We start from the raw sequence: 17,216 nt of genomic DNA, 5'->3' as shown, positions 1-17,216 counted from the left end.
CACTTCCTCAGTCCAATAAAAAATTAGAGAAAGACAATAAACCTGGATTCTAACACTTCCTCAGTCCAATAAAAAATTAGAGCTTCTCTAATTGGCTCTATCATGTTACTCTGCATGCCAATAAAGTTTCTGCTTTCCCTTTTGATTAGTTACACAAAAATAATTGTAGGGATGGTTCTATCACTGAATCTTTCTGGTTCCAGCTAAACACGTACCACAACTACCATGGATTTAGAAAACCATTAGGATTGGAGAGGTGGCAGAGCTGCATCCTTCAACATTATTCCCTGCAGCACTGGTGCTGCAAAGGTATTAAAAGGACCTGTATCCATGGATTCAAAACCAATCTTTTGGGTTGTCATGAGCCACATTCAGTTGATGCACTACAGCCGAATCTATGATTCTGTCTTCTCTGGTTGATTTTCTTTGCTGGGAAAGGCAAAGGAATTATTCTGCAAATACCACATTCTAATAGAATGGATGTAGAGCATATGGAAGGGTGGGATTTAATTATATTGTTGATCAAAATATAAATGTCTTTCTTCTTATAAAGATTAATATTTTTTTCCAACAACCAAGGGTGTTTGATTTTTCTTTTTTCCTTAATTCATATCAATCCCAGTTGAAAGGCACGATGAGTACAGAAGAAACTCAAATTTTATAAAGGAATTCATTTTCCTTGGTGGATGTTTTCCTTCATTCATTAGAGTAACAATGGCCATACTGTTGCATCAAGACACTGGTAAAAGCTAATACAATGATTTGGAATTGATCATCTTTCTTCCACTTTCTGAAAAAATTAATCTAAGAGAGTTGTGTAAATGCAGTATATTACTGACAAGAGTAGCATTTTGCCATTTTTTTTCTTCATGGGATTCTATGCAGAAGAATTAGTGACTTAAATGGAGAGGGTTCCACTTTTCCACCCCTAAGAAGCATGAAAAGAATGTACAGGTTTTAAGTGGTATTTATGATTAAAAAAATGCTCTAAAGCAAAGTAATTCACACTCTCTAACACTAGTACTTACATGGACTTAGTTTATGTTGCAGGATGTTGAGGGATTGTAATATCTCAGGACCAATCCCCATATATATAGTAGAGATGACAGAATTGAGATTTTTGTAACTCTACCATGCATTTCTTTTCCTCTTTATTTTTCTTTTATGGCAAATTTGTTGTCCCTAAATGGTTGGAGTAGTGGATTATGTCAAGTATCATTAGCTTTCTACAGTAAGAACTTGTATTGTGGGCTACCATGTAAGGGGCTTCCTCTTCTTGTTCCTTCCCTTTACCCTTGACCTTTAATCATTAAGGCAAATTGTGCCTTTTTTTTTTCTACATTTTTATTTTTACATATGAAGGTAGAAAAAGTAGGAAAGACAAATATTTTACAATATGGACCAAAGCTATATTGGGAGACTGTATGTTGATGGAAATTACCAGCTCCTTTGGGTCTAAACTATATTTTTATCTTTTGACTCCTTAGTTGGAAGCTCTTTTTTCTCTGTCCCTTTTGCGAAGGGATCCTTTCCTCTTGTAATTCACCCCCCCCTCTTATTGAATTTGTTGGGTGGTTTTTCTGTGCCAAAATACTTTTGTGAGATTAAATTGGCCCTCAAATGATAATATACACACCCTGACTTTATTATTATTAAGAATGGGGATAAATGGCTGATCTAAGGGTCAGTAATTCTATGTTTATCAATGAGTTATGCCTCTTTTCTTTACCCTTCTATCTTCAGACTAATGACCTTTTATCTCTTGAGATTTATATTGCACCAAATTCAATTAAGCCATCATTTGGCTGAACTTCTAATTTGGTGCTTTATTATGACATTTGTACTGTTGTTTTCTCACAGAGATCTCAGCTTCAACAAGTTGAACGGAGAGATTCCAAATCTTGATGGCCTAACTGTCAAAATATGTTGTGAATGACCGAATACCTTGGCCTTGAGTTTTGTATATTATATATAGACTTTACAAGGATGCTTTACATGGAAAGCAAATAAAAGCAAATAAATTCCAACATGATTCTAGCCCTATACATGTAAACTATAATCTGTCAAATAATATATGCTAACTGTACAGAATAATAAATGGAGAAATAAGGAAACAATTGTGGGCTAAAATAAGGAAAGAAGGGTGGGCTAAATTAAGGAAAGAAAGGGTGGGCTAAATTAAGGAAAGAAGGGTGGACAGCTTGTGGGCTAAAATAAGGAAGGAAGTGTGGACAGCTTGTGGGCTAAAATAAGGAAGGAAGTGTGGACAGTTTGTGGGCTAAAATAAGGAAAGAAGGGACAGCAAAGCTGTCCTTTGACAGCCCCCCTCAAATTGATGCAGGTTGATCAACAAGCATCAATTTGCTACTTAGCAAGCAATGTCGATGACGAGGGAGAGCCTTGGTGAAGATATCAGCAATTTGTAAGTCAGTGGAAATATGTGGAAGAGTGATAACACGAGCTTCAAAGGCTTCACGGATAGAGTGACAGTCCACTTCAATATGCTTTGTGCGCTCATGATAGACAGGATTGGCTGTGATCTGAATAGCGCTTGTATTATCGGCATGTAGAGGTGTAGGATCGGTCTCAGAAAAATCTAACTCCGCAAGCAAACCTCGAAGCCAAATGATTTCAGAACAAGCAAGAGACATTGCCCGGTACTCAGATTCCGTAGATGACTTAGAGACTCTGTCTTGCTTCTTACTTTTCCAAGATATCAATGCATCACCTAAGAACACACACCAACCAGTGCTGGAGCGACGGGTATCCGCACAACCAGCCCAATCAGCATCACTATAAGCAGCAAGGCGAGTAGAATTGCCTACAGGGAAGAACAAGCCACGAGTAGAAGTGCCTTGAACATAGCGTATGATCCTACGAACAGCAGCCAAATGAAGATGACGAGGAGTCTGAAGGAACTGGCTGACTTGCTGTACAACAAAAGAAATGTCCGGTCTAGTAATGGTGAGATAAACAAGGCTACCCACCAACTTCCTGTATAAACTGGGATCAGCAAGTAAGTCGCCCTCCTCTTTGCGAAGCTTGACATTTAATTCCATGGGAGTATCAACAGAAGTAGCCCCTTGTAGACCAGCTGTAGCCACCAAGTCACTCGCATACTTATGTTGATTGAGGGAAATACCAGAGGGACTATGATGCACCTCAAGACCAAGAAAATATGTGAGAGACCCAAGATCTTTCATATGAAAGGACTCGGAGAGATGAGTTTTGAGCTGACCAAGTAAAGCAGAATCGAAACCAGTGATCACAATATCATCAACATAAACCAAAAGAACAACAATACCCATGTCTGATTTCCGAAGAAACAAGGAAGTGTTGTACTTGCTCTGCCTGAATGAAAATTGTAATAAAGTGGTGCGGAATTTATCAAACCAGGCCCTCGGAGCCTGTTTGAGACCATAAAGAGAGCGACGAAGCTTACACACATGTGAAGTCGGAGAGGGAAACAATCCCGGGGGTGGCTTCATATAAATACACTCTTTAAGATCCCATGAAGAAAAGCATTTTTGACATCCATCTGATGTAGTGGCCAATCACTGGAAGCAGCAAGAGCTAGAATCGTACGAACGGTAGTCATTTTAGCCACAGGAGCAAAGGTCTCTTCATAATTGACACCATATTCTTGATTATTCCCAAGTGCAACAAGCCGAGCTTTGTAACGATCCAAACTTCCATCAGATCGGACCTTGACTGAGTAAACCCATTTGCAACCTAGAGGAACAATAGTGGGAGGACAGGGCTCAATGTCCCAAGTGTGATTGGCCTCTAGAGCGGCAATTTCTTCCTGCATAGCTTGTCGCCAACAATCATGCTTAGCAGCATGTGAGTAGCATGTGGGAATATCAAATTTGGACAATGCAGCAGTAAGGGCTGAAATAGAATTGCCAGAACTGGAAGAGGGAAATCCATACCTATTCGGAGGTACAGACACTCGAGAAGAGCGACGTACTGAAGGTGCTGCAACTGACTGCATCTGGAGCGTGGTAGGATCATATATCGGGTGAGCCACCGAAAGAGACTGTGGGCGGGAGCGTCTTGTATACACAATGCCTGGTTGAAAGCGAGAGCTGATTGGATGAAGATCTGAGAACTGTTGCTCAAAGGAGGGAAGGACCACAGTAGAAGAGGATGACACAGTAGAAGAGGATACAGGAAAGAAATGTTGATTTTCAAAGAAAATAACATTCCTAGAAATACGTGTACGATGTAATGTAGGATCATAGCAAACAAATCCCTTTTGACACATATTATATCCTAAGAAAGCACATCGAACAGATTGAGCAGATAATTTATGTCGCTCATGAGGAGGTAAATGAACAAAGCATACACAACCAAAAATACGAAGGTGATCATAACTAGGTTGCTTAGCAAATAAGCGGAAATAGGGAGACTCCATATGTAGGACTTGAGAAGGTAAACGATTAATCAAGTGAGTAGCAGTTTTTAGAGCCTCTACCCAAAACATGGATGGAACAGAAGATTCTAACAAGAGAGTACGTACCACATCTAAAAGATGACGATTTTTGCGTTCGGCAACTCCATTTTGTTGAGGAGTAGAGGGACATGAACGTTGATGAATAATACCCTTAGAAGCCAAGAATGCTTGAAACTCAGTAGACAAATACTCACCACCGGAATCTGTGCGTAATGTCTTAATAGAAGTAGAAAATTGATTGTCAACATACGCTAAAAACTCAGTGAAAGTACGAAAGACCTCAGATTTAGAGCGAAGAAAGTAGACCCAAGTAAATCTGCTATGATCATCAATGAAAGTCACATAATATTTAAATTTCTCATATGAACTAATCGGGGAAGGTCCCCAAACATCACTATGGATAAGATCAAAGCAGTGAGATGCTCTACTTGCATGCAAAGGGAAGGGAAGAGTTTTACTTTTACCAAGTTTGCAAGAATCACACTCAAGAGATAAAGAATAACGATCCTTATTACCAGGTAAATCAGAGTTCAATACATGAGATAAGATCTGAGTATTGGGATGGCCTAAACGACGATGCCACACCATACTAAGATCTGAAACATTATTACAAGCAAAAGACTTAATAGAAGAAAGTGGAGAAAAATCTGGAACAGGTAAAAATAGTGGAAACAAGCGCCCCACTTTAGGTCCCTTTGCGATCGGCTTCCCCGTTACCTGGTCCTGCACAACACAACCATTACCAGAAAAATTAACAGCACAATTGTTATCAACTAATTGGCCAACAGAAATAAGATTCGTGGAAAGTTGAGGAGCAAGAAACACATCAGTGAACTTAGAAGAGGCATCGCCAATAGCAGCTATGGGCAAAGAGCTGCCATTGGCAGTCTGAATGGAAGATTGACCAGTGTAGGGCCGAACATGACACAAAGCGGTGGGATTATTAGTCATGTGATTAGAGGCCCCCGAGTCCACGTACCAGATTTTAGTAGAATTGTTACCTTGAAACCCCATTGCTGATAATGCTGAAATTAACATCTGTTGCACCATTTCTGGGGTGCAGTAATCTGGTGCAAGAGGTGCAGGAACAGAGCACGCAGTTGAAGGAGAGTCGTGTGTTGCAGAAGTTGCTATAGGAGGGATAATAACCGAAGTCTGAAATGCTTGGGCCTGACGATTCTGGGGGCGAATACGACATTCTTTGATAATGTGACCCTTCTTCTTGCAATAAGAACAAAACTTCTTAGGGCAAGTGGCAGCAATATGCCCATATTCCTTGCAGCAAAAACACTGCAAGTTTTTAGAATGCATAGGTGGTCCGCGTCCTTGGGCAGCATAAGCTACAGTTGCCGTCCCGGAACTGCCATGAGATTGCTCCAAAATAGCTTGAGTACTAAGGCTTTGCTCTTCGCGAAGTAACTCACCAAAACAAATATCAAGAGAGGGAACAGGAGATCTATTCAGTAAAGCGGAGCGGACAGATTCATATTCCGGACGTAGTTTCATAAGAAATTGATCACGCCGGGTAGTCGCGTGAATAGTCTGAATAGTTGAGAGAGCGGCAATAGGAACATCCGCTGTAACCAAATCAGCATATTCATGCCAAAGAGTCAGAAATGCCGAGTAGTAGTCCTGGATGGAAAGACTACCATGTTGAAACATGGCAATCGCATGTTCTAATTGAAAGCGACGAGCATCGTTATCCTGATGATAAACTTTCTTCAAATAAGCCCACATAGATTGAGCGGAGCGATGGGGCCGCAAGTGGGTGACAATATGAGGCTCCACTGAACCAAGAAGCCAAGACATGATGCGTGCATCAAGCACAGCCCATGAAGGAGAAAACCCAACATCCTGAGATTTTTCAAAAGTGGATGGTTTTTCAACATCCGTGCCATCAATATGACCCCAAAGGTCTTTTCCCTTGAGAAAAAGTTCAAACTGAAATGCCCAGGTAGAATAATTTGTGCCTGTAAACTTAACACACAAAGGTGCGGAATCCATAGAAAATAAATAGAACCCGAGACAAAAGGATTGACCAAAAAAAATCCCACAAGAAAACTGACCCACAACGTGATCAACACAGACTTGACCGAAAGACATGAGAGGCACTTCCGAAACCGAAAAGACAGAAAAGAATTTGAGGGAAGAAAAATTAGCAACGTTGCTCTGATACCATGTCAAAATATTGTGTGAATGACCGAATACCTTGGCCTTGAGTTTTGTATATTATATATAGACTTTACAAGGATGCTTTACATGGAAAGCAAATAAAAGCAAATAAATTCCAACATGATTCTAGCCCTATACATGTAAACTATAATCTGTCAAATAATATATGCTAACTGTACAGAATAATAAATGGAGAAATAAGGAAACAATTGTGGGCTAAAATAAGGAAAGAAGGGTGGGCTAAATTAAGGAAAGAAGGGTGGACAGCTTGTGGGCTAAAATAAGGAAGGAAGTGTGGACAGCTTGTGGGCTAAAATAAGGAAGGAAGTGTGGACAGCTTGTGGGCTAAAATAAGGAAAGAAGGGACAGCAAAGCTGTCCTTTGACACTAACAAACGTGCAGGTCATGTAAGAAACAGAAACTTAGGACATGTGTAATTGTAATGCATAGAAGTCTTCCCTATCTATGTTGTGTCTATCATAAAAATTGATAGAGGGGTTAAAACTATACACTATTAGTTCATTCTTATAATTGTTCTAGGGTCATACATTTGCCTGGTTATGAGTAGCAGGTATACTCACTTGCCCCCAGCTATATGGGTTATGGAGGTGGCCACAAGTCTGGTGCATTAAGAGACTGCATCACTTGGGGCAAGGGCTTTCAATACCTATGGGGATTACCCTTGTGAAAATTTCAATTTTTTCTCCATCTTCTCATGCAGAACATCTTGAGATAATAACAAAAGTTGCATTAGTGGTCTAGTGGTAAAATAGTACCCTGCCATGGTTCATAACTAGGTTTAATTCCCTGTCAGTGCATTATTATTTAATAGTTCTTTCTACATCTACATTCATTTTCTTTAATAGGTCTTTCTACATCTACATTCATTATTATTTTGTGCTCCCCATGTTCTGTTACGTTGGAAAGCTCTAACAATAAACCATTTTTGCGTGCTGATTAGGTGTCTGACAGGCAACCGGCTTAATGGAAATATTCCAGATGGAATCAAGGGAAGGCAGAGCCGCACGTATGTTTTTCATCCAACATCTTGAGTTAATTTTGCTTGAGATTTGATGTCCATCTTTTGTTATCTATTACCTTTGTTTTTATCTACCCAACCATACACAGGTAAGGTTGTACACATGCATACACATGAACTCCCCTGTACGAGCACATTCATCTCTGACCTCTATGGAGTTTGATTGCTGATTCTATTCTTGCTATTTGCATCCCTCTATCTGCAATGGGTCAAAGAAATGTTCTCATTAGAAAAGCTCCTAACTACTTGTTAGCTATTAGTTGCAAATTAGATTAAATTCCGCATACAATCTTCTTTAGCACTTATAACTTGTACGATTCTTTCATAATGTTTTGTATATTAGCTTTCATGGAGTTATATTGTGTTTAAAGAGTCATTTATGTTTTTGCAGTGAAATAGATCTTTCTTACAGTAACTTCTCTGAGCAATTTGCACTACCTTCTTGTCGAGATAGCTTGCAAGAACTATTTCTTAGTAAACTAAACCTTGTCAAGCTTTAGGCGCAGTTTTTCTTTCATTCACTGTCTACATTAAATTATCTTCTTTTTTGTTTTATTAGGAACTTGTTCAGAAGCTTTTCTGAGGAGGGGAACTTGTAAGCTTTTTACTTTATAATTTGTGTGTGAAGGGAAGCAATTTGTATATATTTTATCTTGCACAACATTGATTCTTTTCTTTTCTTTTCTTTCTTTTTTGGACCAATGCTACATTAATTCAGAGAACTTGGTGGGTGCCTGGAAAACTGTCCTTGTCAAAAAAGTGAGTACATAAAATGTGAGGTGAATTTCTTAATTATTTTATCCTAGATGATTGGGACTTATCTTTGGTATTGAAATGAAATTATATCATCTCATCAAGGACATAAAATTTAGTTTTATTTATTTATATATTTATATATTTATTTATGTTTAATATAACTGATCACCGTCTATAACTTTTCTGTATTCTTAAGATCGTTATTCATTGCATATAAATTGTGGTGGAAAGAAATCTACTGTTGGAAATGTTGTTTATGAAGGGGGATCAATATGAAGGAGGTGCAGCAAAATTTCATCCTGACTGATGATTGGGGATTTAGTAGCACTGGACACTTCTGGGATCATAACAGAACCATAAATGATTACATAGCACAAAATGTATCCGTACTTGGAATGAACCACTCTGGATTGTACACCAAAGCACGACTTTCTCCTCTATCTTTTACTTACTATGGGCGCTGCTTAGCAGATGGGAACTATACAGTAAAAATTCACTTTGCAGAGATAATTATCAGAGGCAATAAATCCTTTCATAGCCTTGGCAGACAGATTTTTAATGTTTATATTCAGGTACTCATAATAGGAAAAATTAGATTGGTGCTTGGTTTGTTATAGAAGGTTAGTTGATTTAATTAGTTAATTGCAGGGAAAGTTGGAATCGGAGGATTTTGATATTGTACCAGCAGCACAAGGGGTTGAAAAGGTAGTTGTAAAAGAATTTAAAGCAGTTGTGAAGAATAAAACTTTAGAGGTCCGCTTTCATTGGGCTGGCAAGGGGACAACAGCTATACCAAGCAGAGGAACTTATGGTCCTCTCATATCAGCTATTTCTATGGAATCTGGTGAGTTTAGACCTTATTCATTCCTAGTGAAATATCATAGTCTTTCTCTTTCATATTTAAGTTGGATGTGCGTTTTTGTTGCCCAACTTGTTCTGCTATGACAAATAACTATAAAGTTATTATGTTAAATTATGAAATCAATAGTTTTGTAACCTCAGATAGTTATTTAACAACTTCATGAAAACCAGCTCAATTCCTCTATTTTATTTTATTTTTCTAACCAATTTACTCCCTGATATCTGCAATGCTAAAGAAATCTTATTATAGAAAACATCAATTGAATGGAATTGTGTGCTAAGCATAGCATTCAAGCTAACACTGTTGTTTTTATTTTTGATATATTTCAAGCCTCTTTCTAATGGCAAAAAGAAGATACTCATTGCACTTCTAGTTTCAGTATTGGTTTTCATTTTCACAATTTTGGGCCTTATTTTCTGGAAATGCTACTTTGGACAGAGAATATCAAGTGAACAAGGTAATGTAAATCTATGACACAAGCTTTGGTGTGACCATGTGAGAAGGATAATAAATAAGTATGTTTCCCAACTATTGCAGGAAGTAGGAAGAATTTGTGGCAACTTGAATATAATTATAAGTAGCCGATAGACTCAAACTGGCCATGACCTAAATAAAAAATAATCATCTGGAAAACATAAGAATACATTATCACTAGACACTCAAACATTGGAGGAAAAATTTCTTGGACAATGAGAGGTAAGAAGCATAAACTCTGCACCAAAAGATGTATTATGTGCAACAACTAGTTGAATCAAGAAGCCTTCCTCTTCCAGTAAACAGGTTTTTTGGGATATATATTACCAAAATGAAATATTTGATTAAAAGGATTTTGAGCACATGCCCTTGTAAGAAGACAAATCAAAACCTAGCATCAGACATTATTTTCAAGTTATTTCATATTTATAGCTTGTTGGGTATTATAAATGAAAAGGTTTGCAATAGGTTTGGTGGAGTCACATGTATTGTTTATACTATTGTTTTAATTCTATTTTCATCTATCATGTGCTAATATGGCAACTTATTATCATGTCAGGTTTTAATGCATGACTTCATTATAAGATATAATGTCATGGCACCTATGCTTGGACTAGTCTCTTATTTACCCATATTGGAGACATACTTCATTAATAACCTAGCAAGGTATTAAGTTGTTTTTGCATTACCTCATTTGCAGTTTATTTTTTTAATAATTGGTGTATTTTTTTCACATTAATGAAAACCAGTGTAAGGAGTTTGCAACTGGAACTCAAGTCTTGCATTGAGGAGTTTGAGAAGCTTGACAAATTCCATATGGAACAAATGGAAGAAGAGGTTACCGCAAGAAATGCCCACATACATCAACAGAAAGTTGGTAGTTTGGAATGTTTTATGGTAGCTAAGAGCAGTGCAGAAGAATTTTCAAAAACTGATATTGTTGAAGGTATGTGCATTAGTCCTTTGCTTTGCTTGATTTGATATGCACTTTGATTCTATAGTTGCTTGATCTGTTCCTTGTGTCTTCTTGAAAATTTATTCACTTTCCAAGTTAGGTTCAAATATCTATTTTATTCTCATTAGTCATTTTTCTAAGTAAAGATATTGACATTAGTTATTTTGTATATTTTAACCTTTTTTTTTTTAGGATTTTAATCTTTCTTTCTTCTTATGCAAATAGATGTATTATTTGATCTCTCTTGGAAAGAGCTTTTTTGTCTCGAAGAGTAAGACGTGTTTGATCATGTATGTTCATTAATCAAAGGTTTCTCTAGTCTCACTATCTTGTAAATTAAATCTTGGGGAGAGTCCTAGGCCCAATCTGAGCATTCTTCCAAAGGTGGATACTCCATCTCGAGTTACTTACGATTTGTTGATAATGTACTGATCCTTGATTGGGTAGCCTCACATTGGATTGCTTTTAAAACCTATACTTTTTTGCTTCTCAATATTGTCCTCATTTTGGGGTCTAATATTGGTTTCAAAACTCCAAGGTTGCTTGAACTGCATGCTTGAATCGGATGCATAACTCTTACAAGTTTTCTAAAGAGCGAAAGAAAAACCTATTGTCTAATAATGAGACCCTGATATTTGACATTCTGAAAAGCTTAATCACCGGTTTTTGGCTGCTAGATAACTTATGGTATGCGGTTACTGATAATGTTATTGATTTTATTTATGCAATTTATCCAACTATTGAAACCTTAGTTGTTGACTTGAGGAAAATGTCTCTTAGTTTCAAAATTACATTGAAAGTGGTACCATGCGTCCTTTCAATTGTTCTTGTAACAAAACTTAGTAGATATTTATTCATTATGTTCCATGTTGCTATTAACCAATTGACGCATATGGTGTCATGTATCCAAATAGAAATCTTAATTGATGGTTTTGGCTGCCAGGAAACATAATGGTATGCTGCTGCTGATAATGTTATTGTTGCTATTTATGCTACTCATCCAACTCCTATGGAGAAATATGGAAGTTGTGGTTGAAAAGGTTTGCAATAGGTTTGGTGGAGTCACATGTATTGTTTATATTATTGTTTTAATTCTATTTTCATCTATCATGTGCTAATATGACAACTTATTATCATGTCAGGTTTTAATGCATGACTTCATTATAAGATATAATGTCATGGCACCTACGCTTGGACTAGTCTCTTATTTACCCATATTGGAGACATACTTCATTAATAACCTAGCAAGGTATTAAGTTGTTCTTGCATTACCTCATTTGCAATTTATTTTTTTAATAATTGGTGTATTTTTTTCACGCTAACGAAAACCAGAGTAAGGAGTTTGCAACTGGAACTCAAGTCTCGCATTGAGGAGTTTGAGAAGCTTGACAAATTCCATATGGAACAAATAGAAGAAGAGGTTACTGCAAGAAATGCCCACATACATCAACAAAAAGTTGGTAGCTTGGAATGTTTTATGGTAGCTAAGAGCAGTGCAGAAGAATTTTCAAAAACTGATATTGTTGAAGGTATGTGCATTAGTCCTTTGCTTTACTTGATTTGATATGCACTTTGATTCTATAGTTGCTTGATCTGTTCCTTGTGTCTTCTTGAAAATTTATTACTTTCCAAGTTAGATTCAAATATCTATTTTATTCTCATTAGTCATTTTTCTAGTAATATTTATTTATTATAATATTGAAATTTCTATTTATAAAAGTTTATAGTAAAATATAAACAATTTATTTAGGAGGCGTTGGGATATACTTATCAAAGAAAACAATTTTTTTTTTCTTCCTCTTTTGGGTCCTTGGGCTATTTAGGATGAGGTTAAAAAAATAATTGGAGGGTCCAACTAAAAATACAAGCCCATTGGGTCCTTTCATTTCAACAAACAAAAGACTGAAAATGCCCAACTAAAATGCAAGTCCATTGGGTACTTTCATTCCCTTAGTTGGGTGCCTATTATGAAGAATTTAATTCTTAGCCCAACCTGGTCCAGATATTTTTAAGGGGTTCGGGTTCGAGCTTCGTTTTTATTTGAGGTGAGGCTCAAAATTCAAGTTGGGCAAGCCAATGGCCGAATTTAGGTTAAAAATAAATTTGGCACAACCCGGGTACATGGTGATTAAATTTTTAGCTTAAATATCAATTACAATACTTTAACTTAAACAAATTGAAGGGGAAAAAAAAAGAAAAAGAAAACCCAATTTGTGTCCCATATTAAATTTTCAAAAAATTATTTATATTTTAAATTATTATTTAATATAAAAAATAATTAAAAACACCTAAGATTTATTCTAAAAATAATAATTTATTTTTAAAACAAAATTTTAAAAAAAATAATTAAAAACATTTTTTATATTTTTTAAACAATTTTTAAAATTAAAATGAAATAAAAAATAATTTTTAGAAACACAAGCAGGAATTGTTTCCATCTATATTTTTTTAAAAAATAAAAATAAAAATATGGGTATGTTTGATTATGTTTTTTAAAACTTGTTTTTAAGGTAAAGAATAAAAAATAGTTTTTAAAAGCAATTTTCAGAAAATATGCCAAACGGGTCGTAAGATTGCTTAATTTGGGTTCTTTTAAAAAAGATGAAAAATATTAAAATTTGGTTTTTAAATAATATAAAGATTTATTTAACTATAGCTTAAATTTCTTATTAAAATAAAAAAATTATTTAAAATTTTAATATTCTTATTCTGGTGAATATGTTACAATGATAAATACTTAGATATTATTTTTTAAACTTATGGTAATTTTAAATAACAATTAACCAAATTCCTTAAACTACTTTCTAATTAAATTTCCCTTTAATTAATTAACAACGATTTTCTAAAAAAAAATGGTAGTAATATTTATTTATTATAATATTAAAATTTTCATTTATAAAAGTTTGTAGTAAAATATAAACAATTTATTTAGGAGGCGTTGGGATACACTTCTCAAAGAAAACATTTTTTTTTTCTTTTGGGTCCTTAGGCTGTTTAGGATGAGGTTAAAAAAATAATTGGAGGGCCCAAATAAAAATATAAGCATTGGGTCCTTTCATTCCAACAAACAGAAGACTGAAAAAAACTCAACTAAAATGCTCCATTGGGTACTTTTATTCCCTTAGTTGGATGCCTATTATGAGGAATTTAATTTTTAGCCCAACTTGACTCAGATACTTTTAAGGGGTTCAGGTTCGAGCTTTGCTTTTATTTGAGGTGAGGCCCAAAATTCAAGTTGGGCAAGTGAATGGGCTTCAGGTTAAAAATAAATTTGGCACAAATACATGGTGATTAAATTTTTAGCTTAAATATCAATTACAATACTTTAACTTAAACAAATTGAAGGAAAAAAAGAAAAAAGAAAAACCAATTTGTGTCCCATATCAAAGTTTTAAAAAAATTATTTATATTTTAAAATATTATTTAATATAAAAAGTAATTAAAAACACCTAAGATTTGTTTTAAAAATAATAATTTATTTTTAAAACAAGTTTTCAAAAATTTACATTTGTTGAAAGTTTGTTAAACTTGTTTGTCAAGTTAGATATATTTTTTTTAAATTAATAATTGAAAACTATTTTTGTTGTAAATAACAAAAAAAAACCGTTTTAAAAAACATTTTCAAGTTAGTTTCAAAATTTATATATTGTAATAGATTTTAACACTTAATAATTTTTTTTTTTTTAAAAAAGGCTTGATAATAGTGTATTTAACAGTAATTTTAGAAATTATTTTTAACCTAAAAAATATTTTTTAAAGAAAAATTAGATGTTTAACAAATTAAAAAATACTTTAAAAATTTTGAAAAATCATTATTGTAATATATATATTTTTTTTAAGAAACATTAGATTGGTTTCCTAAAGACACTTTCAGAAATGCTTCCACTAAAAACACGAGCCTAATAGTGACAATAGTGACAAAGAAATCATACATTTGTGATCATCCTCTCAAATTGCAATAATGATAGACAAATGTATACCATGTTCACACCCCCTAAGACATGTTCTTGTACCCACCTTGGGTGTGAGAGACAAACTATAGTATTAGTGACAGATAAATCACACATTTTTATCACGCACTTGTGGCCCCATACCCATGATTGACAAATCACACATTTGCTATTGCATGCATGTGGCCCTATACTTGCCATGAGAGGCATAAATCATGGTAGTAGCAGACAAATCTTAATCCTCCCAAATCAAAGTAGTGGTAGATAAATCATACATTTGTGATTACATATAATTAGACAAATAAATAAATGGGGGAGTGATTTCAACTCGAGACCTCTAAATAACCTAAAATCTGATTATGTTAAGTAATCAATTTTCCTTAAAGTTTTAAGTTATCAAGAATTGGACCCATATTTTGTATATCATATTCTAACAAAAGCAATATTAGTCTAGGTTAGGCTAATCTACATAGGTGGTCTAAAAATATTCTTGGCCCCTGACCTCCAAACCGGTTTCTCCTATTGGCAAGAAATAAGTATAATGACCAAAGAACTTGCTATAATCCTTGGTCTAATTGAAATTTAAGTTGGCATTCCATGAATTGTTTGGGGGAATATAATTGAATTTCATTTATTCTTGTATTTGGGAGTTCAAGCCAGGCAAGGCACAATAAGTTTTTGTGAGCATGTTAGATACATTAAAAATCAATACATGAGGAAGTTCAAATATGATCATTAAAAAACAGGAACTAGAAAAAAGGTATTAGAATGTGCAGTAAATTGCAAGATACAATCTTTTGTGTTTGACTTGTTCAAAGGAAGGGATGTAAGCATGGAATCCTATGAATATACAAGCTTTCTAGTTGTCTTACCCTCAAACCCCCTCTTATTATGGGATGTTAGTTCCTTTCCTTAAATTTTTTTTTTATTTACTCTAAATTCTTGTTTCATGCAGTATTGTTTTCTGGTTGGAAATTTATGTGACATGGTCAATGCACAACTAACATGATTTCCTATTTAAGTTTTTTTTTCTTTGAACCAATGATTGCATAAGAATAACCCATTACAATTTAACCTTTTTTTTTATGTCTAGCATGGACACATTGAAGAGTCATCTTCCTATTTCTGGACCAGAGGGACTTCATGAGCTAAGGAAAATTGTTGAAAGGTTTGAGGAAAAGATTTATTCTACTGCCACAAGCCAGGTATATCCATCATGCTAGTATTTACTCAACCATTCCTCAAGACCTATGAACATTTTTTGTATCTATCCTTAGTGTAAAAGATTAAAGTGCAAAACTTGATATTATCTTATCTTACTTTGTCTTTAATAATTTGATGGATTGATATATTTTTATTTTTACTTCTAATTCAATCTGATTACTTTCGAAAAATATCTTTGAAGATGTTGACAATGGAAACAAAATCTTTTAATGCTACAACCAATTCTCTGCCATCCAACTCTGCTGGTCACAACAAAAAATCCCCTAATGACAAGAAATCCCCTACTAGGAAAAAGGCCCTCAGATCCAAGTAACAACATGAAGAAGTAATGTGTTTTTTTTTATGAAATGCAACAATCAAAATTTTGCTTCTATGAACTGCAACAGTGGAAATTTTGCATTTTATGAAATGCAATGGTGGAAATTTTGCTTTTATGAAATGCCACAATAAAAGTTTAGCTAACACATCAATATATTCTTCTTTCATTTTGTAGTTACACTTGACATGCATTACATTTATTGTGTACACCCATGTATTATATGTGTACATATGTGTATAATTCTTTTTCTATTTCCATGGCTACACATTCCTCTTGTTAGGCAATAAAAAATTTGTGGCTGAGCTTAATTTATGCAGGACGATTTGTATTGAATAGGGTATGGAAGCAGTCAGTGGCTGCTTCTTTCCTCCCTTCCTCTGGGTTGGAGGGATAGGGTTATGGAAAGGAGTATCGAATTAATTGGAGCAATGGTCTATGATTTGAGCTCTTAGAAGCGCAAAGGAGGGGTGCGCATGGGAGTAGCTTGCTACTTCTTCTTTTTCCCCTTTCCTTTGGATTGGATTGGGGGGTAGGGATAGGGTTGTGTGTTAGCATCTTGACTTGGATGATGTGGTACCAAGGCCGCATTGGATGACGCTTTGCACTCACGAGTGCCTATTCAGCATGCAAGTTGATGGACCAAGGTTTGATGAGAGATCATGTGAAGGCTTGGTTGCCACTCAAGCAGACAGCAGACGACATGCAGACTAGCTTGTGGGGCAACTTGACTTAGCCAAAATTCAAGTGTTTGATTATAGGTCGCTAGTATTTCCCTTCAAAGAAATGGTCTTGAGAATGGTTTCCATGAGGAATTATAATTTCTTTAGATTTTTCATTTTTTTAGAAAATTAATTATGCGTACTCAAGCACCTATGATGCGTCTTGGTATTTTTTCATTTGAATGATAAATCATTCCATATATTGTAATGGAGGTTGAGATCATGCCCTCATTTAAATGATAAATCTCACTCATTTTATAAATTGGACAATAAGGAACCACCTTCCATTT

The 17,216-nt window shown here is 35.0% G+C and overlaps 1 protein-coding gene and 1 long non-coding RNA gene across 2 annotated transcripts; one reads left to right on the top strand and one right to left on the bottom strand.

Annotated features, from left to right (window-relative positions):
• Positions 1 to 242: 242 nt before the first annotated feature.
• On the bottom strand, positions 243 to 3,308 carry LOC132253357 (uncharacterized mitochondrial protein AtMg00810-like). The gene is made up of 2 exons (XM_059735133.1): positions 2,615 to 3,308; positions 243 to 322 (listed from the first exon to the last, which is right to left on the bottom strand). Exons 1-2 carry the CDS (start codon positions 3,306 to 3,308, stop codon positions 243 to 245), a joined length of 774 nt encoding a protein of 257 aa, XP_059591116.1.
• Positions 3,309 to 7,015: 3,707 nt separating this feature from the next.
• On the top strand, positions 7,016 to 15,998 carry LOC104877707 (uncharacterized). Its single transcript, XR_009465250.1, has 9 exons — positions 7,016 to 7,035; positions 7,590 to 7,655; positions 8,227 to 8,262; positions 8,386 to 9,267; positions 10,319 to 10,425; positions 10,509 to 10,705; positions 11,658 to 11,754; positions 11,857 to 12,243; positions 15,758 to 15,998. It is a non-coding gene; the product is annotated as an uncharacterized LOC104877707 (long non-coding RNA).
• Positions 15,999 to 17,216: the final 1,218 nt, after the last annotated feature.

Source organism: Vitis vinifera, chromosome 19 (assembly GCF_030704535.1).
Source record: "Vitis vinifera cultivar Pinot Noir 40024 chromosome 19, ASM3070453v1".
Taxonomy (NCBI): domain Eukaryota; kingdom Viridiplantae; phylum Streptophyta; class Magnoliopsida; order Vitales; family Vitaceae; genus Vitis; species Vitis vinifera.
Note: the sequence above shows the minus strand (reverse complement) of the source record. Positions and strands in the feature narration are given on the sequence as shown.